The sequence below is a fragment of the Colius striatus genome, chromosome 15 (assembly GCF_028858725.1).
Source record: "Colius striatus isolate bColStr4 chromosome 15, bColStr4.1.hap1, whole genome shotgun sequence".
Taxonomy (NCBI): domain Eukaryota; kingdom Metazoa; phylum Chordata; class Aves; order Coliiformes; family Coliidae; genus Colius; species Colius striatus.
The window spans coordinates 11,029,212-11,050,597 of record NC_084773.1 but is presented as its reverse complement, the minus strand read 5'-3'; the positions used below and the strand labels follow the sequence as shown (position 1 = coordinate 11,050,597).

The window sequence follows — 21,386 nt, the reverse complement described above, 5'->3', positions numbered from 1 at the left end:
CCTTATCCCAGGAAGCAGAGGGTCAAGTCAGAGGGGAGAGGGCTGAGCCCAGGCTCCGCAATCCTGAGCCCGTATCTTCAGCACAGCCCTCTCTGCTCCTCTCTGGGGATGTCTCAGACACGCAGCACCCGCTTGGCACTAGAGAAGGTTTGTATGAGCTGAGGGAAGGGGAACCCGCTGTGATGCCAAACGCCCCAGGTAATTACCCTTCCCACATCACTAATTTTGCAGTTTTATCTCAAACACCAAAGGGGATGAGGTGCCTGCCTGGGGCATCTCTGCTTTGCAGTCCAGCAGCTGCTCAAGGATATAGGGAACAGTAAAACATCAAAGGGTGCAAAAAGCAAAAAGGAAAATCCACTCAAGGGATATTCACTGAGGATTTTGACACACAAAAGCATGACCTCCAGCTCCTCCTGTGCTGAAGCAAATATAAAAGCAGTGCTTATCACTTTTGGACAACCCAAACCACTACCCTTCCCCACTCAGTTAAAAAGCCAGGCGGCAGCTCTGTGCCTCTGGGCCATACCTTGGTGGCTAACAGACGGGTCAGGTAGATTTCAGACACCATCTTGCTGCCTCGGTCACCCTCTCGCTGGTCCATGTGGTCGTGGTTTTTCACCAGGTGCCAGAGTTTGGTGCCACTCTCCAGGTCAGGGGTGATCATGGGTGTCCGTGAGCGCAGGCTGTCAGGGCTGCTGGCTGTCCGCAGCATGCTCTCTGCAAGCACCAGGCAGAGGAGGATGTTCACACCCTGCCCACCTCCACCCTCCAGCCTCTTTTCCCTCCACTGTGGCTTCAGGGCACATTTCAGTCGTGAAACAGGGGCTTTGGGATCCTCTGCAGTCACTGTGTACTGGGAGCTCTGCTGGGATCGTCCTCACAGCCTGTGGGGCCATGTTCAAGCCTGGCTGATGTACAGGACCCAGAACCATCATGGAAGGGCTTCTGCAGAGGTCTCTCTTGCTCCCAGCATGCAGCTGCCAGCATCACAGATGCCTCCTATGTAAACCTGAGCTGACCACACTCTTCCCTTCTAAACCAAGGCTGAAGTACACTTGCCAGCATGTTTTCCGGAGTCCTCAACTCTGCTCATTTAAGTGCAAAGAGCCTCTGTGCCTATTTTAATTAGATTTCAGGGGAATAAAAGGGTGGGAGGATTCTTTAGCAGCAGCCATCTGACATGTCTTTCTCCCCCAGGTCTGACATCTTGTAAAGAAAGATGGCTCTGAGGGCATCTGCTCCTTCTCCAACACCAGAATAAATAGTGTGGTGTGGGAAAGCCACAGGTTTGGAAGACCTTGCTCATGTGAGCCACAGTTAGAACAGTCTGCTCTGTGCCTTGCTATGCCAGCCCAGCCCTGCCTCCCCTGCCAACACGGCAGAGGACGCCCCTGCAGCTCACCGTATCTGCTGAGGGACTTGGTGAAGGTGGAGGAGTTGGAGATGTTGTATGCCGAGTTCTGCTTGGGCACCAGCGCTACCGAGGAGCCGTCCGTCACCTGCAGGCAGAGACGAGTGAGCACGAGGAACAGTCCCACAGCAGCAAGGCACCAGCCCAAGAGGGAGCAAGCTACACTGCACCCCACTCCAAGGACATCCACCTCCAGTAAAGGGGACCTACATATCTACCTCTGCAACAGCTCGGGGGAGAGGGCAGAACAGTAAGACACCAGAAACCTGAGGATGAACGTGGCAAAGTAAGGTCAGAGCCTCTCTGGCCATAGAAAAGTAAGGTCAGAGGAAACAGCCTCTCTGAGCCCTGGAGATTCCCCATTTAGTGCTTTCTTCAACAGAAGAACTGCAAACATGAGACTCAGGCAGGAAAGTGCCTGCAGACCTCCTGGCCATGCCCCTGTATGAGCAGCACGATCTGGAGATCTGAGCCCAGGCCCTGACAAAGTTGATGAGGGAGAAGAGATGCTCAAGCTCGAAGCAGCTGGTGAGTTCTCAGTTCTCTCCACTACGGATGGCCTTACCTGGTAGTGGGCCAGGGTGTTTAGCCTCTTCCAGTCATTGTCAATCTTCGTGGTGACGTCCTCGTCCTGCAGTATGATGCGGGCCATCCTGCCCTGCCGCCACTCTGGCCCCACAAGGGAGAGAGGTTCATGGTTAGTGGGGGGCTTGGAGCACAAAGCCAAGGCAAAGGTAGGAGCATAGTGTGGATATCAACAAAAGAGCCTTCCCACCAACTTCTGAACCCCAGGACCATCAATGTGGTGTTGTGCTAAAGCTGTTTCTAAGGACTCCAAGGAAGATGGCACCGATTGTCCCTGGTGACTGTTTCCTTTACTCCTCTTCATTCCCCTGCCTCTCCATTAAAAAACATGACTATTAACACTGTTCTCAGCCATGGCCTCCTTGGACCTCAGCCACCTCAAGCCTGCAATCCAAACCAAAGCCAGTGCCCCAGAGGCTCCTCTCCATGATCCTCTGCTGGCAGGATCCACACTCTCATGTCAGGGGTCCCCACACAGAGTCAGTGCCACCAGCACAGCAAAAGTGGACTGGACAAGCACAAACACTCTGGTATTGCCTGGTCATGTAGGAGACGTGGGTTTTCCTGCCTTGAACAGCTCTTTTGGCACTTGTGCTCCTAGTCCCATCCTGCTCCCCACAGGGAAGCACGTGGCCTCTCCCTTACCCAAGTCCATGTCTCCGGCTTTGGGGCGCTGGGAATAGGGCACCCCCTTGTAGACAGCATCCAGCAGCTTCTCTTTCACCTGTGTGATGGTGTCACAGTTGAGCACCTTGACAGGGATCTCCGGGGCGTTCTCATTCTCAGGGTTCACACAGTTGAGGGTCTGCACAGCACAGAGGGGCAGAAAAACTCAAGTGAGAGGCTGCCAAGGCAGGTCCAAAGGCACGGGGCTACAGCTGTCTACAGGCCATGTCTTCTCATCTCCTGGCACATGGCACAGTCCTGCTCTCCCTTTCTCCCCACCTCACTCTGCCACCCTCAAATCTCCAGCTACTCTCAGAATGGCAGCACAGTGTCAGTGAAGGAATCCTGGGCCAGCAAACCATACCAAGCTCACCAAAACCTGAGCCATGCCTGGGCGTGCTCCACTCCCAACCCCACCCCAGCAGAGATCAAGGTGGTGAAGAACCAGCTGCAGCTCAGCTGGAGAAAGGGCCTGGCTCATCATTTAGCTAGACAGAGGAGGTGGCTCTTATGGAGGAAGACAAGTATCCCTCCATCTCCTTCAGTAGTCTCAAGGCTCTTCACTTTGATTCCCTCCCAATATGAGCTGCTAGGTGCTCCAGGTAGCATGTGCTCAACAGCATCTCTGGCCCCATTATCTGTCAGGGTTTCTGGGACAGGTGTGGAGGGGGATTCAGTTCATGTTTGGCTTTCTCAGCTCCATGGCAAACACAAACCTTGCCAGGCAAAGGCCCGTTTCTGACCCTAGCTGAGCCAGGCACCACACAGGCAGGGCAAAAAGCACCCCAAGGATGCTGGAGAGAAGGGCAAGACAAAAACCACTCTCTAAAGAATACATTGGGTGCCTCCAAGATCTTGTTAAATAGCTTGCCCCAGGAGTCCTGGCAAGCACCAGTACCACTGAAGCTCCTGCTTGCACTAACCAGCATTTTGTAGTCGATCTGCTGCCGGATGAGCTTGTCTTCACTGAGGGAGTAGCGAGCCTCTCCCGTGATGGCATCAATGGGTCCCTTCTCCATCTGCTGCTTGATGGCACAGTAGAGCATGAAGAGTGGTTCCCCAGCACACTCCTGCAGAACAGATGGGGGAGATGGAGAGAAAGAGGTGTGAGAAGGTGCCAGGCACCAGTTTGCCTTTCCAGAACTACAATCATGTCGGGAGCCTGCTATAGTCCTGCAGCATCACACCCCATACGTGGCTTTATGAAGAGTCTTCAGCCCTTGCTCAAGACTGCAAGCAAGAGGGCAGAGGGTAAAATTCATCACATGGAGGAACTCATTCTCTCCTTCCAAGCCCACAAGAAGCTGTTCCCTTGTCTATCAACTCCTAGGGCTCAGCTTTTCAGAGTTCCCAGATGTTCCCAGGTGAACTCTGCTCATTCTACAGATCGAAAATGAGCTAAAAAGGTTCAAGTCAGGGCTACTGAAAAGCAGATTGGGTCTGGGGACTTTGTGTATAGGGTATAGTCTATCTTTTTGAGCTGGCCCAGCCAAGAGAAGTGCCTGAGGACTGGAAAAGGCAGATTACAGTGGGACAGCCTGGGTGCTCTTGCCCAGGTATGATGATGCAGTTCTGACAATCTGCCAGGAGCCCAGTCTCACATGAAAGGCCAAAGGGGGTTCTCCATATGACATGTGGGCACAGTCAGCCAGATCCACTGGGAAGGAAAGCACCAGCACAATTCACTGGCAACCCTCCCCTGAGTCTCCAGTTGATGGAGGGGACCAGGCACTGAGGTTTCCAGCAGTTACACCATCTGCCACCTACATGTCCTCACTGCCAAACCCCTATAGACAGAGCCAGCTTTAGCCATCAACCAGTACACATCTATCTCATAACCAAGAGGAAGGAAGCAGGAAACCAGCCAGATACTTCCTCCAAAGGTGTTGGATGCCTGAGCTGCAGCAAGCCAGGAACAGCAAAGGACCCTCCAAAGCTGGAGGCACCAGTCAGCCTGGAGCTGTGAGCTGGCTTAGTGAGCTGGCTTAGTGGGGCTGGAAGAACACAGCCCTTTACCACCTAGGGCCCAAACCCCTCCCTGAGCTGCATCCCAATGAGCTCTTCCAGGCACAGGCATCAGCCCCGAGGGAGAAAAAAGGGTTGCGTGGTGCAGAGAGGACAGGGAGAAGTCCCGGCAGATTTCACCCCACCAGCCCTTGCCGCTCCCTCCCTGCCGGCCGCCTCCCCAATAAATGGTGCTTTGGTGTAAAGTGCGGCTGCTCTCCCTGTCACCATATGCTGTTAGCATCTCGTTAGCATCTGCGGTAATTAAAGAGACAGCTGCTAACGAGCAGGAACAGGCATACATCATCCCCAGACCTTCCGACAACACGCCTGTCTTGGAAATTATGTTTCATTTGCAAACTTGGCTTCATTAAGTCAGTCTGGAAAAGTGAGAGACCCAAGGTGGGTGCCGCACTGAGACTGGCAAGGTGGGAGGGCCAGGCTGGCCACGGAGCTGGGAGCCCCTGGGGGCTCCCACGGCACTCTGAGCCCACTCTCTAGATGTGGGGGAAAGACTTGAGTTGCTTCTTTAGGTTGCTTGTAAAAAATCCTCATAAGAATTGAAGTCTGTGGAGGTATGGATGGAGGATAGCTCCTCCTCACATCTGGCACAGCTGCTCCTATCTCAGCCCACTTCTCCCCTCCTTGCTGATTTCTCCTCTCCAGCAAGGCATAGTTGCTGCCCCTCCATCTGCAGCTCTGTGCCCACCTCTGGGGATCCCCACTGAGAGAAGTGGGTTCAGCCCTTCCTGCACTGGCAGCCCCGTTGCACTCCAGGCATCACAGCATCACCTCCTCCCCTCCTCAGACACCGGCTGGGCTGATAGGGAATAAACGTCTATTTGGATGTGTGGATTAGTGCTGGCCCTATGGCTTCCACAGAGGGATGAAGGCATCAGTGGCCCAGCACCATGCATGCTTTTAGGGGGTCCTGCATCCCCCAGCATCTTGGTCTTCTCTGACTTATTAGGCACCAACTGAAACAGCCCCTCTGCCCTGTCTCCTTGACTCTGCTCATCCCCCACATTGCAGCTTGACTTCACTACCTGCTCAAAATGTGGGTCCTACCCTTAAAGTCTAAAAACCTCCCTCTCAGACTCACCATCCCCACCAGCTCTTGAGCACAGGGGCAAAGATGCTGCCATAGGTCACTGAGCCACCACAGATGAGGACTCATTCTAAACAAAATGAACTGGGACCACGGGAATTGGCACCGGGCACTTTCCCCAGGATGATCTCCATCAGGTGAGATACAGGAGGGAACTGCTGAAATGGGGTCGGGGCAAGGAGGGCAGCTTGTCCCTCAAATGCCAATGCTGTCAGCCCCCATGCAGTTTGCTTACTGCTGGGGGCATGAGTGAGGGGGGCTTGGGGGACTCTCCATGCAGCTGAGCTGGAGGAGTGTGTCTGCAAACATCCCCGTGTATGTTGCAAGCTGAGGCAAGCCAGCCAACGCTCATACTGGCTTATTGACTAGATCTAGCTCATCAGGCACCTAATATCGTGCATTTTTCAGCACTTGTCTCGATTTATTCCTCTCTCTTTCCCCGGGGTGTCTCATTAAGAGCCTGATAAATGCTCCTACAGGGTCCCCGTCAAAGTGCTGGCCCTCACCAGCTCCCCATGCTGCCAGCCCTGGGCAGAGGGGGTTGGCCTGTCCATGTCCCCCTCCCTCCCTCCCTCATCCCAGCACACCGCAGCCACACAATGCCCAGCACCTGGCCCTGCTGGGGTAGGTCTGTGGGTTCATCTGGCAGCTGGGCCCTCGTCCGCCTGCCTCATTTACATGCATGATTACCACGGCTTGGTGCAGTTTCCCTGCTGGCAAACTGTCTGCTCTGATACCTCTTCATCTACTCCATGGGTTTCTCCTGCTTTTGATGCCACCTGTGATCTTCACTGCCTGGAGGCAGGCAGAAACTGCCCTGTGGGTCTCCCTTGGTGGGATCAACCCAGGAGAGGCTACGAGCACATCCTCCAGTCTCTTCCAGTCTAACTCGCGTGACCTAAGTGATGGAGTTTCAAACACTTCCCTGGGGTGATGATCCCCAGCAGAACAAATCTCACAGCCAGTGGGTTTCTCCAGGCCCTTTACATATGATGCTCCTGTAATGGTGCATCTAGATCAGACTTCACCCTCCTGCTGCTACCAACCAGAAACTAGAGGCGTTTTATCCCCTATCCAAGCTGTAGCACAGTCAAGCACTTTATAAAAAGGCATTGCCTTGGTCCCAGCTCAACATCTCTCACTCTTGCTACTCCTTATCTTCACACCTGCCCTACACCGATGATGCACTCAGAAGCTTCTCTGGAAGGGGAAAGATGCAGGACAGTGGTGACACACGAGCTGATCCAAAGCAGCTTCTGAACAAGATGAACATGCCCCCATCACTTCCCACACGGCTCAGCCCAGTCAGGGACATGCCAAGGGCACCAGGTCACACACACGAACGCAACGTCCCCAGATGCCACTGTAGGCATTCAAAGGCTGTGCACTGCACTTTGCTCAGCCAAAGCCTATCCTTGTATGCTTCAAGGAGCCCTGAGGGAGTACATCCACAGCACAAGCTACTCCTGTCTATCCCCACAGAGCCTAAAGAGCTCTCTGCCTGTGCCTAGATCCCACCAGGTATATCCTACTTGATCTCACCAGGCTCTGCTGCAAGGCACCAAGAGGCAGCAAAAGACCTGACATTTCCCAGTGACCAGCACAGCTTTTTTCCTCTCCTGCCCCTGGAAAGCAATCTCTGCTGCATGCTACAGCTAGATTTTTATAGATATGGGCTATCCCTCGATGGAGGCAAAAAGCCAAGTGCATGTAAGTGATATTATAAATCACCTCCCGTTGATGATCGCTTGAGTTCTGCACACTCCTGCTCACTCTCATCTCTTGGCTGGAAATGGTTCAAACCCTCTTTATCTTAATGAGGGATGAAATCCCACAAAAACGGCTGCGTGCCACCCAGCCTCGCTGCGCTGACGCCAGGCAGCATCCCAAGAAGCAGCTCTGCTGGCTGCCAAACCAGCAGCAGGACCGCAGGCACCGCTCACTCAAAGCAGCAGCTGGACAGAGCTGGGGGCGCAGGGGCTGAGGCTGTGCCTGTTTAAGTGGTGTAGCTCTAGCAGGTGGAAGCATCAGAGCTGATATGGGTTCTTGGTATGGGTTGGATGAACCAGTGGTAAAAACAGCTCTTATGCATCCTCTTTGCTACTCTGATGAAACTGGTAAAAAGGCGAATTCCAGCTAACAGGCTCTGCACCCTCATGCACGTGTGGTGGAGAGAGCTGTGTCCACAGCTGCCACCCAGTCCCAGTGAGGCACCTTTTGGAGGGGAAGAAGCAGCAGAAGTAGAGATGCCTGGGGCAAACGACTTCCCCATCACAACCTCAGTGTCAAAGAGATGAAGAAAAAGCAGCGGCATTACATGAAGAGTGCAGCACATCGAACTACAGCTCAAACAGGCAGAACTATCCTCCAGTCACAGTAATGTCTACAGAAGAACCAGTTCCCAGGGCCTTTTTCTCCTGAGTTACACAAGCAGAGGCAAGGAGGGAAGAATGGGGACCACTCCAAAGGGATTCAAGACTCATTTGAGTTGCTTTAGATTTATCCTTTCTCTGGGCACTGTTTTTAAGATCACAAACCCACTATGCATTAAGCAATCCCAGCCTGGATTTCATTTCTCACACTGAGCTATTTCCCCAGAAGGAGACCCAGAATCACTAATCACATCACAGAAAGTCAGGATGGGAACAGAAGCCTGGGAAACAATTTCTGCTCCATGAGGGAGCAACAGTGCTCGGGAGAATGTCAGTCCAGACTTTGGGCAACACACTGCCCAAGGAACCACCTCCCAGCACCTATGGAGTTGACATTCCTTCCCAAACTCACCTTCAGAAACTTGTAGAGCAGAAACGTGAACCAATTTGTCAGCATCTTCTCTGCCACCGACTCTGTTCTGTAGGAAAGGCAGAGAGCAAAGCTGTCAGTAGAGGATTTTAAAGGTCTCTAACCTCATCCATTGCCACTCCAGCCTTGGATGGTGGATAAATGATTTTAAGCTTTAAAAAGTCACATCTGGAAAGCCTTGAAGTAAAAGGGCACAAACAGACAGCAAAAGCTCCCATGGAAAAGTTGCTTGTGCAAGGCTGAGTCACAGCAGCTCCCCAGGAGGGAGAAAAAATTGGTCTTCAGTGTGGCTGAAGAACCAGAGAGAGCTAAGCATGACCTTGGCCCATGGGGAGTCTCACCCAGGGAATGACCAGCTTTCTCCTCCTTCCTGGTACCTTCTACCTCAGTGAAGTTTGTTCCTTCCATCATGCTCCATTGGAAACAGGCAACTTTCTCCACAGGATGATTGTAACAGATCCCTAAGCCAGGTAGAATGTCACCAAACCTACTTCAAGGTCTCCAGCTAAAGCCCAACTAGAAGGGAAGAGCTGAGGTTGCAAAGCAAAGTCAGATCCAGACCCACATTCCCAGGACAGGAGTACCTGCTCCAAAAGGAGATTAAAAAAGGAGTTGGGCCTCTCAGGTTTTGGAGTTGCAGTTGAAAAAAGCAGCCAAAACTACCTTGAGAAAACCTACACACTGCCCCTAGTTTCTTAAAGCCTGATTCAAATCCAGATGCCAGCATGCTCCAAAGCAGCACAGCAGGGAAGGTCCAGGGGAGTTGCCTGTGTCTGTTTGGGACTATCACTATGCAGTGTGTGCACAAGAGGGAGAGTAGGATCCTGCAGGATAGGGGTGAGGTGTGCTGGGTCCAAATAGGACACAGAGACCTCAGTGGTGATCCTGCAGTCAAGACACGCTGCATCAGCAGAGGAGAGGGACAGCTTGGCATGGAGAGCTGAGGGTGACACAGGGCCCAGGTGAGGCATGCAGCCCTACGAGGAAGGGCAGCTTAACCTGTCTGTCTCTGCACCACAACCCGCTCTCGTTCCTGTAAGATTAAAATTCCATTTAACACGTCCATTATTTTTAAAGTGGCTTTCGCTCTCTTTGAAGTAAAAATGCCAGCCAGCTCCTCAACCCTCTTTGGTTAGGCTTCTCCAGTTTACCCACCCATTAATCACCAGATCAGACACTTGCAAACGCAGATGCTCCTCAAAGCACAAGCAACACTAATAACCTCAGAGACGTGGCTATCCTCCTGCTGCACCTGGGCGATGGATACAAAGGGCTTGACTCGAGAAACAAAACCCAGAAGGAACCTGAACCTCTGAGCCTCTGGAAAATCCTGTTGCCCAATGCCAAGCACTGCCCCACAGTAATGCCCTGCCTGGCAGATGGGCCAGAAGCAGTTCCCAATGGCCAGATGGCTGGGGTAGGAAATCCACTTTCCCAGAGTTTATTCAAGTTGATTCAGAGTCATATGGTCCCTTCCAAGGCTTTCTCTCAGGATAATGGGGCTTAGCCCTTTTTGCCCGCCCTGGAAGAACACAGCCCTCCTTAGACTATCAGGGACTGAGCCTCCAGCAAAGTGAAGCCTTCCTGCACCCCAATGGGAAAGATTAATCCATCAATGGGAAGTAAAAAAGGGAGAAGGAAAGGGATGTGGGGAGAAAGCCAATGGAGGGGTGGACTGAAGCTATTCAGCAGACATCCACCCCGGCCTCAGACCAGGCTCTTCGTCTGTAACACTCATCTGAAGTGCCACCAGCCGGGCTCCAGTGAATGCCTTTATCCGTGACAGAGCCCAGATGCCACAGGGACAAGGGATTATCCAATAACTAAATAAATAACAGCTCTCCCCAGTTAGATCAACGTTAATCCAGCTGCCCTGGGCGGTAAGCACACTCTCACACTCAACAGCAGGGCTAATCAAAAGGATAGAGAAGCACAGCCCTCAGCACTGAGTGCTCCACGTCGTGGCTGCAGGAAGAACAAAGTCATTAAGTATCACTCAGGGAGGCACAAGAAAGGTACCAGGGGAGGCACAACAAAGCTACCAACCAGGAGACCTCAGCCTCCTGCAGCTCCACCTGTGAAGGGCCTCAAGCTCCATGGCTGGGGACCAGTAGTCCCCCGACCACACCAGCGCGGGCTGCGGCCTGTGCTGCTCTCACGCTCAGCCACTGGCCCCAGCTCAGCTGCTGGCCTCCCCACACTGCTTTTTACTTCTATTTTATTGATTTACTTCATTCTGGAGTTTTGCTCCAATGCCAGTGCCTTTGTGATGCTCTGAAAGACCCAGGAGCTGCAAATGCAGTTTAAATATTTCACTGATTCCTGGTGTCACGGAGGGACAGCAGTGTCTAAGGATGTGCTCAGGGAACAGGGGTGGGGGACAGGGGTCGGCACCTCCAAGACTCCCCTCTCTCCCAGCCAGCCACAGGTCTGGCATGTTGCTAGGTGAGGTGCTTTGAGAAATCAAGAGCACCCTCGAAATGGGATAAATGAAGCAGAGAGTAAGAAAGTGATGTGCCTAAAGAGACTAGCCAAGGGAAGGTGGCAGGGATGTAACTAGGACCAGCTCACATCTGTGTCTTCTCCAGGCGTATCCCCAGGGTCAGGCACACAAAACCGAACAGGCATTGTCTGGTCTGTCCTTGCCATGAATATTGGTTATGTCTGAAAGAGGCTTTGGTTTTCCAGAGGCTGGCTGGTGACATGCTGGCCCCATGGCTCTCAGCCATCTCCACTGGAGGCTGGTGGCACTGGGCTGGTGGAGACAGAGATGGAGAAGCAAAGCATGGCACATGAAGAGAGAAGACGGCACAGAGGGCCTTAGGCTGAGCTTTTGGAGCTTATTAATTGTTTTTGTGCAGCACTTGGTGTATCTTTCAATATTCATCAGCCCGTGATGAAGGAGAGCTCAGAGCTATTGTTAAATATTGATGGGCCAGGCAGACTCATGGCAGGGCTTGGCTGGCTGCCTCCTGCTCACACTCCACCCTGGCCCCGGCGAGACGCCCAGCTCATGAAGGTCTGATTGCTTTCCCAGGAAAGCCTTCATGTGCCCAGCAAGGCGGGCAAGCCCCAAGGAGGCAGCGGGGAAAGGATAGCTCCTGCCTGCTTCCAGCCTGCAGAAGCACTCATGCAGCAAGGCAGCAGCCAGGCAAAGAGAGCTGCCCCACATGCTGAGAGGTGTAGGGGACTGCCTGGTCACCTGGAAAAGGGAAGGCAGGTGGAAGCATTGCTGCAGCAACACACAACAAAGCCTGACACCAGAGTGCATCCTCCCTGCACCAACTTATGCAGCCAGCAGCTGCCAAGCACCTTGCTCCCTCCTTCTCAAACAACATGAACCTGCACAGGCCAAGCCAGAGCAGGAAAATCCCACAGGCAACTCCTGATTTGGCTGGGTCTGAGTAGTCCCAGATTCCTCTCATACTTGCAGACAGGCAAAGAAATGCTTGACCAGAGACCCGGTGCCAACACTGCCACAGCCAACACCAGAGCCACTGCTCATGGCATCCCTAAACGACACCAGCCCATGTCCACAGGCTCAGAAGAGCCGGGGCACTGTCCCACAGCTCCAAACTCTCAGATGGTTGCTCACCTCCTCAAGAGCAGCTTGGGGTGGTTCTTACTCTCCAGGTTCTTCTCGATGAGGTCGGAGAGAAGCTGCTTCAGCACACCCGTGGCATACTCCATCTCACCCTGCAGCGCTGTCATGATGAGCGAGGCCACGTTGCCACGGTCCCGCATGGAGAAGCTCCGCTGAGCCTCCAGAGTACGGATGAAAGTCAACAAGAAGTGCTTCTTGTTCAGGAGCTGTCCAAAGAGAGTCAAGGACTTCTCCACATTTGCCTGGACCTGAAAGGATAGAGCAAAGCTGGGAGATGGGTATGACAGGGAGGGCAATGAGAAAAAGGTGTCTGAGCTGCACAAAACCCTGGATTCACCTTCATCCCACAAAAGGAAAGAATGAAAAAGGGTCAAAAAGCAGTTGGATTTGCTATCTCCATATTACCAGGTCCTTGGCTCCCTCCAGAAGTATTATCTACTTTATAATATCTCAGTATCAGGTCAACACAGTTTCAGGGCATTGATGTATATGTATACACATGCACACTTCCATACGAAGACTCCTTCCCACGCATGTGCAGGCACACACATGCACTTCTCTCCCATAAACAAACAATCTTTCTCTTCCAAACACACATAAATTTAATTTTAAATTCCAGCTAACAAGCAGCTCAATTCCCACCCAAGTGACTGCAACATGCGCTCCAGGTATTTCACAGAAAGAAAATAAAGCCACCACCCTGAGCTCCACCAGCAGCAAACCTGCCTGGTTTTAGGGGGCTGGATTTCAGACAGGAAAGCAAATAGCAGAAAGCTGGCTCTGCCCTAACCCAGACACAGCCTGAAATATTCCCTTTTTCTCTTGAGAACTTTGAAGGTGTATTCCTGGATCAGTATAGCCACGTAGGCCCAGCAGGGATTGAGCTGGGATACCTTCATCCTCACACTGCCATCAGCTCTGGTCAGCCCTGACCACATTTCTTACTGGAAATGAACATTTTTAAAACACAATGTTTCCCCACAGAAAAGATGGTTTTCTTTTTTTTTCTTTATCACCTCACTGTGGTAAAACATCAATTCTAATTCCCCTTCCTCCTCCTTGTCTTCCTGATTGGGTGAATAAGTGAAAAATTTCATTTCATGTCGATATTTGGAGACAAAACAACATTTTTCATTTCAAAACACCAACTCAAAACAAAGAACAGGGTTTTGACACATCAAATCATTTCACTTCAATCAAAATTTCCTATCAGCACTCTTCAGTTGAACAAAATTCTTCATGGTTGTAACTTCCTCTTCTAAAATACTCCTCCCTCTGGACAAAAATCCTGTTTCCCATCCAGTCCTTGTCAATTCTGTGATACAAGTCCCCAAGTACCACTGTCACCCTCATCACCCAGGTCAGGAGTGATGCCTGCCCCCAAGTACGGCAGGGGGACAATAGGGAAGTGACAAATCCTCTCTGCTCCCATACTCAGGATTCCTCTTATGAGCACCATACAAGCAAGTACATGGCTCTGTTTCCCTTAACACAGGTCAGAGGATAACGTCCTCCTAGGAACATGAATGCTTTAAATTACGTTTTCCCAGAGTCTTTCCCTCCAGACTATGCAAGGATCTCAATGTAATGATGCTGGTGATTCAGGGAGATGCCTGAGGTTCAGCAGCATCACCTGCTCCCTTAGGGGACACACTGGTTGTTTCCCCAATATGGGAAGACCTGAGAGCCAGCTGAGGAGCAGCAGCTGTGCCTGAAGACCTACTAGACCCACCAGCAGAAGAGACCTGCTGCATCCCCAACCCTGGAACTTTTGCAACCAAGAGCAAGCCAAAGAGACCACAGGATGAGAGGCTTCTCCCTTCAGCAGAGCAATAGGATCGCAGTAAGCTGGGAAATGAGTCCTACACAATGGTGACCATCCCTTTGGAGCCTTGGCAAGGAGCACGGGAGGACATGAAACCCCCATCACAAGCAGCACAGCAATGCCTGAGCCTCCCTCATGCCTGTTGCCTCCCTGAGCCGCCACATTTAACTTGCTGATCGTTACCAGAAACAAATGAACAATACTGAATTCAATATTTAACCAGGCTTAAATTTTCACAACAAAAATCACCCTCTTGCCTCAGATCTAAAGAGAAAGGGAGCTGGTAGCCACAGCCTGACGCTTGCTGCGCATTAGCCCGTGCGTGAGCGAGTGCTGTTTCCTTCCCGTCACCTGCAATAGCTAATGTTACCCTCTGAGTAAAGAGACAAATAAAAGCAAACCTGATTGAATTATATGAAGCTTACACAACTGTAGTTGCTTTATTTAATCTCTTTTGGGGATTTATCTTTTTTTTCTGCTCCTTTGCTACTTTAACCCCTTGTTTCCCAGGCTGAGCTGGTGTGCTCTCTCCAGTGGGATGTTTTGAATTAGCAGATGGAAGCAGGCAAAGTCCCATCCAGCTCACCATAGTCAATACAAAATTCCTCCTCTGATATCCTTTTTGAGACCCTTTCCACCTCTCTCTCTCCTTAGGGAAAACCCTTAATAGCAAGAGCAGTGGTGAGAGGAGAGGCAGGCGTTTGCACAGACAGGAAGGGCTGTACCCCAGGGAGGGTTATGCTCACGCCTGCTGTGGCTCTGAGCATCCGGAAACCCGAGCTGCAAGGGGAAATCCATGGAAACGGGGTCCCCACCAGGCTCCACAGCTGGGATTAGGGACCATGGAAAGACAGCAGGCAGAGGGCCAGGGCCCCATGCTGCAGCCACGCTGGTGTACAACACCAGCACGTGCACTTGCAGTTGGTCAGAGCTTGTTGTGTTGTAATTAGTGACCATGCATCTCTTGCACCAGGGCCAATTACTTCTAAATACATTGTGAAGCCCACGTCGACATTAATTACTGTGCAGGGTCAGCAGCGAGGGGAAGCTAAGGTCACCCTCCTCCTTTCTCTAATCAAGAGCGGCCTCAGCAGCCCAGCAAACGAGAAGCCAATTGCTGTGCAATTGCACACACTAAATTAAACAGAGGTGGGGAGGCTGGGAGAGGAGAGGGAGCTGGTTTGGGAAGCTGGGGAAGGATGCCAAGCATGGGTTCTGCATGGGGAAAGGGAGCCAAGGAAGCAGGCAATGTCGGACAAGCCTGCTAGAAACAAGCAGCCGGTCAGGCATCAAACAAACCCAATTGAATAAAGCAAGTGCTGTAGAAAATGACAGCAACAATGATATTAATATAAATATTGATATTAATGTCAGAGAGTGCAGTAAGCGTTCAGCAGCTGGTCTGCATTCACATCACTGCCACATGGTGAGATGCTCTCTGCTGCACCGGGCCAGGCCAGCACCGAACCAAAGGATCTCTCCACCCAAACACTGGGGGCATGGGGACTCATGTAGGGGCACGTCCCCAGCATGAAACACTACAGAGACACACAGCAGCACACCTCCATCTCCTTCAGCACGGGGTGGTCTTCTATCCCTGGGAAGAGAACCCGCATGGCGTAGGTGCGGTAATCCAGAAAGGGGATGCCAGCCCCATCCAGGTCGTTGGTCAGCTCGTTAATGTCAGTCTGCAGCTCAGCAAAGGCTGGGATGGGAAAAGCAGAATTAAGAAACAAATCCTGGAGCTCCAGCACAAGGTGTCAGTAACCAGCCTTCACCACATTCCTCAGCACCCCATGAGTGAACTCCTCCTCTTAACGTGGTTCAGCTCCACATCCCTCTCCCCAGCAGGCTGTGATTGCGGTCCACATGTCACAGATGGAGACACTGAGCTGTGGCGAGCGGGGATGATCTCCCCAGAATAAACAAGTGGCAGATCTGGGAACAGGACTGCTGGGTCCCAGGGGGCTCAATTCCCCCCCTGCTCAGCACTCATAGACTCCCAGGGATGCTGGGCACAGCAGGGAGCAGCAAGGCTTGAACAAAGCCAGAGCTTCTAGGGAAAAACTCTAGCCTAAACCACAAGAATGTCCTCATTTCTTTTTGACCTAAATACTACTCCAGAGAAGAGCTTGAACACACCCAGCCCAGTACCTCCCAATCCAAGCAGAGGCAGTTGCAACTCCCAGAGGAACGCGATGTGGGGGTGGGGGGGTCCTGAACCTTTAATTGCACCTACAGGGAAAAGCTGACGGGAGAGGAGTCCTGGAGATGCACCAGGGAAAGGGGTTGAGGGGGGGGAAACTCTCAGAAAAATCAAATTAACAGCACTTTAAAGGGAGCTGAAAGCCAGGCAGAGGACTGCAGGCTCGTCAGCCTGATGAGAAAAAACAAACCGTCAGCTTGAAAGGCGTGCTATCTTATCTGTAACTAGTGGGACTAGAAAAGAGAAAAGGCAGGGAAGAGATTGTGCCTTTTAATTAAAAGCAGATCCTTTTATCTGCCAGCTGTGGAAGACAAGACACCATCCCCTCCACCAGCTCCCTTCCCTCTCCCTGTCACCGGTGCCATTCGCAGGCGTGTGTAGGGATGGGGATTTGGGGGAGCAAAGGGTTTTTCTTTTTTTCCCCCTTTTTATTATCTCGTTTTCGGTGCCTGCTCCACCCACAGCACCCAGGCTGGCTGTGGCTGTGGCTGGCAGGGTCGAGGCCTCAGGAACCAGCTCAGGGGGATAATGGGCAATTAGGTTTTATCAACAGGATCATACAAGGAATTCTGTCCAATTTCACAGCATCCGTCTGTCACTTAATGAGAGCGCGGCTGCCCGCTCACAGGCAGCCCTCACTACCCTCCTCACTCTCTCTTCTCCCGTTTGGAGAAATGGAGGGAAATTACTCAACTGGAAAAAAACCCCAAATCCCACCCCAAATGAGTTTGCCTCCTCTGACAAAGCAGCTTTGCCCATTCCCATGCCCTCCTTGGAAGGCAGCAGGGAAAGCCCTGAGACGGTAACAGACCCTCCAAGATCTCTGTGTTAACAGCACAAGGATCTCTCACCCTCTTTGCACTCCAGGGCCACCCGGGACTCCAGGTTGTCCATCTGCAGCTGGAGGCGTTTCAAGGTGCGGTCGGCATCCCGGGACTTGCGCTTGTAGGCGATGAGGACGATGATGATGATGAGGAGGAGCAACCCGCCGCCACCGCCGATCCCGATGATGGCAGGCAGGGTGAGCAGGCTGTCCGAGTAGATCTGCAGTGTCCCCGGGGAGAACTCAAACCCTCCAGCCTTGATCTGCACCATGGTGGGGGAGAAAAATGGACCTGGTGTCAGGGGGCATGTGCCCAGGACAGCCCTCCCCACCATGCCCACTGAACTGGGAACTGGGGGTTGACTCCCAGCCCAGGGGAGGAAGGATGCTGGTGCAGAGCAGTGCTGTGCACTGTCATGGGAGCAGGACTCACGCTGCCAGCACACGCACAGAACGGGCATAGAGTTTGATGTCTCATTCAGAGAACATTACAGTAACAGATGGGATGTGAAGCGAGTTCCCTCATCAGTGGGGACCCTGGTGGGGACCGTGCTGGGTCTCTTTCAACCTGCAGGGTCCTGGAGTGTAAGCACTGCTACACTACAACCCCACAAACAAAGGAGCTTTCCTTATGGTTTGAGGCAGAACCATGGGAAAGGGGTGGAAACCCCACATCTTGGCACAGGCTGTGCCTTGGCATCCAGCGGGGAAGGGAGGTTGTTGGCAGGGCCACCTAGGGCACAGGAACACCCAGCTGAGTATGCTGGGGAGAGGACAAAGTATTTCATCCTACCAAGCACATCATTAAGAAGAATGATGCCCAGGGAGAAGGAAGACAGATCCTGAGGATGCTCCTGCAGGTGCATCTACTATCCTCATCCAAGGACAAGCACACAAGAGGGCTGGTGCCAGGATAAAGGCTGACCCTCTGTGACACAGAGGGCATGAGAAGCAAAGGCCCTGGTGTCAGCGCTCACCGTGACTTTGTGCTGGCCAGTGAGGTTGGGGGACTCGCAGAGAAGCTGAGTCTCAGAGACAGTCAGGGTGCAGGGGGTGTCTCCAATCAGCACCGTGTAGTTCAGGCGGGAGTTACCGGCAGCTGGCGGGAGCAGGTTCCTGCCCTTTGAGGGAACATGAAATGACACTGTCAGTTCTCATGCAATAGGGAATGCTTAAAAAATCCCAACAGAAAGCAAACTCGTGCTCTAGCAGCATAGGACTTTTCCCTGGAAGAGACAAAAAGCCACCTCCACAGAAGGATATATCTCTGCTCCTCAACCCCCAGGAACATGCCACCTTACCTTGAGGATGAGGGGAGAGCTGGGCTTCAGCTCCAGCATTCCCGTGGGGCTGAGTGGCTCAAAGACAGGGTCTGGGTAGTAGACGAAGTTGGTGGTGTTGATGATGAGCAGGGCCTGGACGTTATCCATGACAAAGCCGATCTCATCTGGGCGGTCACCAACCTCTGGAGGGCTCCGGAGCGGGTTGTCGATGGAGGGCGCGTAGCACACCATGGTGGTGTCGTTGTAGATGGTGCAGTTCTGTGGGAGGCACGCACCCAGGTCAAAGCCAGCTCCCAATGAGGTCAAGATCACACCCCACAAGGATTTCCTGCAAGCAGTAGCTCTGGACATACGTTTTGCACTTGGATTCTCCTTCCCTGAGCCATTACATCAACAAGTGCCACATCTCAACCTGGGACAGAGACAGACTCATGTCTCCAATGGATGTGCAAAGGGTGACAGGTAAGAGCTCCCTGGGGATGGGCTCTTTCTGTCCCTACCCTGCAGACATCCATAAACTTCCCACCAGCTTTGCATGCTCAGATATTAATCCTCTCCAGGCAGCATCTGGCTGGAGGCTACACAGGGAGAGCAGTACCTGTCTTTGGGTGGCAGCCCCTGGACCTCAGCCTTTCCACACCATCACATTTGACAGACACGGGCTGCGCTTTCTGCCCCACACAGCAGGACAGCATCCCTCCTCCTTGTGCTCTGCCCCTAGCCCCAGCCAGCACCACTTACGTTCTCTCTTTCAGAGCTGGAGTACTTGGCCCGGATTCTGGGCTCTTTGATGGTGGCTAGGTTGGTGCCAGTCACGGTCAGCAGTGTCCCACCACTACAGACATAGAGACAACAGGTTAGGAAAGGCAGCCTAGCACTGGGGCTCTGCTTCTGGGAGGGAAGCACCCATCCCTGAATGCCAGGTGCCCATCTGCCCCAGCCTTGGTGAACCACAAAGCCCCAGGGACCCGAATACCAGCATGGCTGGCTAGATCTGTCACACACCACTGCCAACCCTCTCAGCTGACCCGGGGTCAACTAGAGATATAAAACCTGCTAATTAACACTGACATCCCACTCTGCATCCAGGATTGGGCTCTGAAGACAGGTCCCAAGCTAAAGTAAGATACAGCATCCACAATGGGAAAGCATCCTGAGGAGGAGGAGATCCTCTCTGCCATCTCCTCCTCTACCAGGCTGGCAGTAGGTGGCAGGGCAGGCTGAGCCCTGCTAGGTTTTCTCCACAGCCTGGTGTTAAAAGCCCAACAGTCCCGGAGAGCTGGGCCATGCCCCTGGGGAGCTCACTCCTCATCAACACCCTGGGGAAGGTTTCCCTTGGCACTAGCTCTTAATGGATTCCTTCGCCTCCTCTCCAGCCAACTCAAACCTTTTAGAAAAATATGTAAACATCTAAAAAAAAATCCCCTGATGGGAAATATTTTAATTTTATTTGCTGCCGCCAAATGTCAAGCTGAAATTAAGCAGATCTCTGTTCTTGCCCCCTGCCAGGCTGAGCACTGCAGGCCAGGAGTTAGCAGGGCCCCAGTGCCAAGCCATCGCTCACACCGCTCTTGCCACATCTCTGGAGCATGGCCCAGAGGCTACCACAGCAGCATGAGATGTTCCCAGCACGAAGGGGGAGTGGATCTGTGTGGAAAACAGCCCTTTGTGTCCTGCAAGCTCCCTGTGGGCACCCCACGTCTCACCTGTTGATGCTCCACTCGGGCTCAATCTTCTGGATGGTGGGGTCCTCTGTGTAGTTGTACTTGACCTCGGGGTTGCTCAGCTCTGCCCGGTTGATGTTGATGAGGATGGGAGAGCCGCCGGGGCTGTGCCCAGGGGGTGTCTTGCACCGGATCTCACGGGCGCTTCTCCTGAGGCAGAAACACACAACCCATCAGCACCCAGGCAGGAGGAAGGTGAGGGCAGCCAGGGATGGATGATGCTGCCCATGAGCCTCCTGGCCCAGCCCTTCTCCCCTTCTGAAACTGCTGGGTGGGGGGGGGGTGAGTTGGCAAAGAGAGAAAGGGGGGAAAAAAAACTGCAAGAAACGAAACAAAAGGCAGCCAGGAAAGGCTGAGCAGCTCCTGAGCGTTGCCATCGCGTGGCTGCCGCAAACAGCAGCGATTAGGGCTGATAACCAGTAATTACCGCAGGAAAATATTTAAAGAGCCGCTCCATTATCATCCCTAATCTAAAAATTATCCACTTCATGCCTCAGGGCTTTGTGTTTTTAGAAAAAAATCTGCTCTTCCTGCAGCCTCTGACACACAGAGGTTTCAGGGGAGACACCTCTAGCCACCCGTGAGCTCCGGCTCCCAGGACCCTTCGTGGCTCCCCAGCATGGGCTGCCAGCCAGTGCTTTATCTGCGGGTCTTGTTGCCTCAGAGGTGCCCACCACTCATCCTGCACCACGCTCCGTGGCCCTCACCATGAGAAAGCGCAGGGCCGTCCCCCGATGGTCACGGAGACGTTGCTGCCGGCGTTGAGGTGGCTGCCTTCGATGGCAATCCAGGTGCCACCAGAGAGGGGACCCCGGGCTGGGATCACGCGGGAGAACGTGGGTGTCTGGCAAAGGAAAAGAGTATCCCTGGTGTTACATGAGCTGGGGTCTGAAACCCATCTCCCCAGGCAGCCCTGAGCAAGTGATGGGGCTGCAGAGGAGAAGGACCTGGGGGCAAGGCACAGTGCTAAGGACTGGGAGTGCCAGCATTCAGCATGACCCAACGCCTGCCCAGAGCAGCCCGTGCCTGACCTCCAGGGAAACAATGATCAATTTCCAACTCATCTGAAAAACCACCCAAAATCACCCAGCTGCAGTGCTAGAGCCATCCCTGGCATGGGGCTTACCACAAAGGTGAAGCTCTTGGGGGACGTGGCCCGGTAGTTGGGTGAGCAGTCACGGATGCACACTTCGACCCGCGCCTCGTGGACCTTGCTAGGGCTGGCATCTCCAATCTCACACACGATCCTAAGGGAGGGGGGGAAGGAGCCCTTAGGGTCCCAGCACCAAGACACTCCCTGTGCCATGGTGGTGACAGACCAGCTTCAGGAAGGGACAGATCT

General features: G+C 52.9%; 1 protein-coding gene across 1 annotated transcript in view; it reads right to left on the bottom strand.

The window, feature by feature from the left end:
• PLXNA1 (plexin A1) overlaps positions 1–21,386 on the bottom strand; it is a 119,410-nt gene that overhangs the window by 14,544 nt on the left and 83,480 nt on the right. The window contains exons 14-28 of the mRNA XM_062008746.1: positions 21,171–21,291; positions 20,752–20,888; positions 20,027–20,194; positions 19,062–19,155; positions 18,339–18,578; positions 18,015–18,158; positions 17,066–17,300; positions 15,571–15,713; positions 12,175–12,431; positions 8,562–8,628; positions 3,589–3,735; positions 2,645–2,804; positions 1,980–2,083; positions 1,406–1,502; positions 530–720 (exon numbers count right to left, since the gene is read on the bottom strand). Of these exons, the coding sequence (XP_061864730.1) occupies positions 530–720; positions 1,406–1,502; positions 1,980–2,083; positions 2,645–2,804; positions 3,589–3,735; positions 8,562–8,628; positions 12,175–12,431; positions 15,571–15,713; positions 17,066–17,300; positions 18,015–18,158; positions 18,339–18,578; positions 19,062–19,155; positions 20,027–20,194; positions 20,752–20,888; positions 21,171–21,291 (2,305 nt within the window). The remainder of the gene's footprint in view (positions 1–529; positions 721–1,405; positions 1,503–1,979; positions 2,084–2,644; positions 2,805–3,588; positions 3,736–8,561; positions 8,629–12,174; positions 12,432–15,570; positions 15,714–17,065; positions 17,301–18,014; positions 18,159–18,338; positions 18,579–19,061; positions 19,156–20,026; positions 20,195–20,751; positions 20,889–21,170; positions 21,292–21,386) is intronic.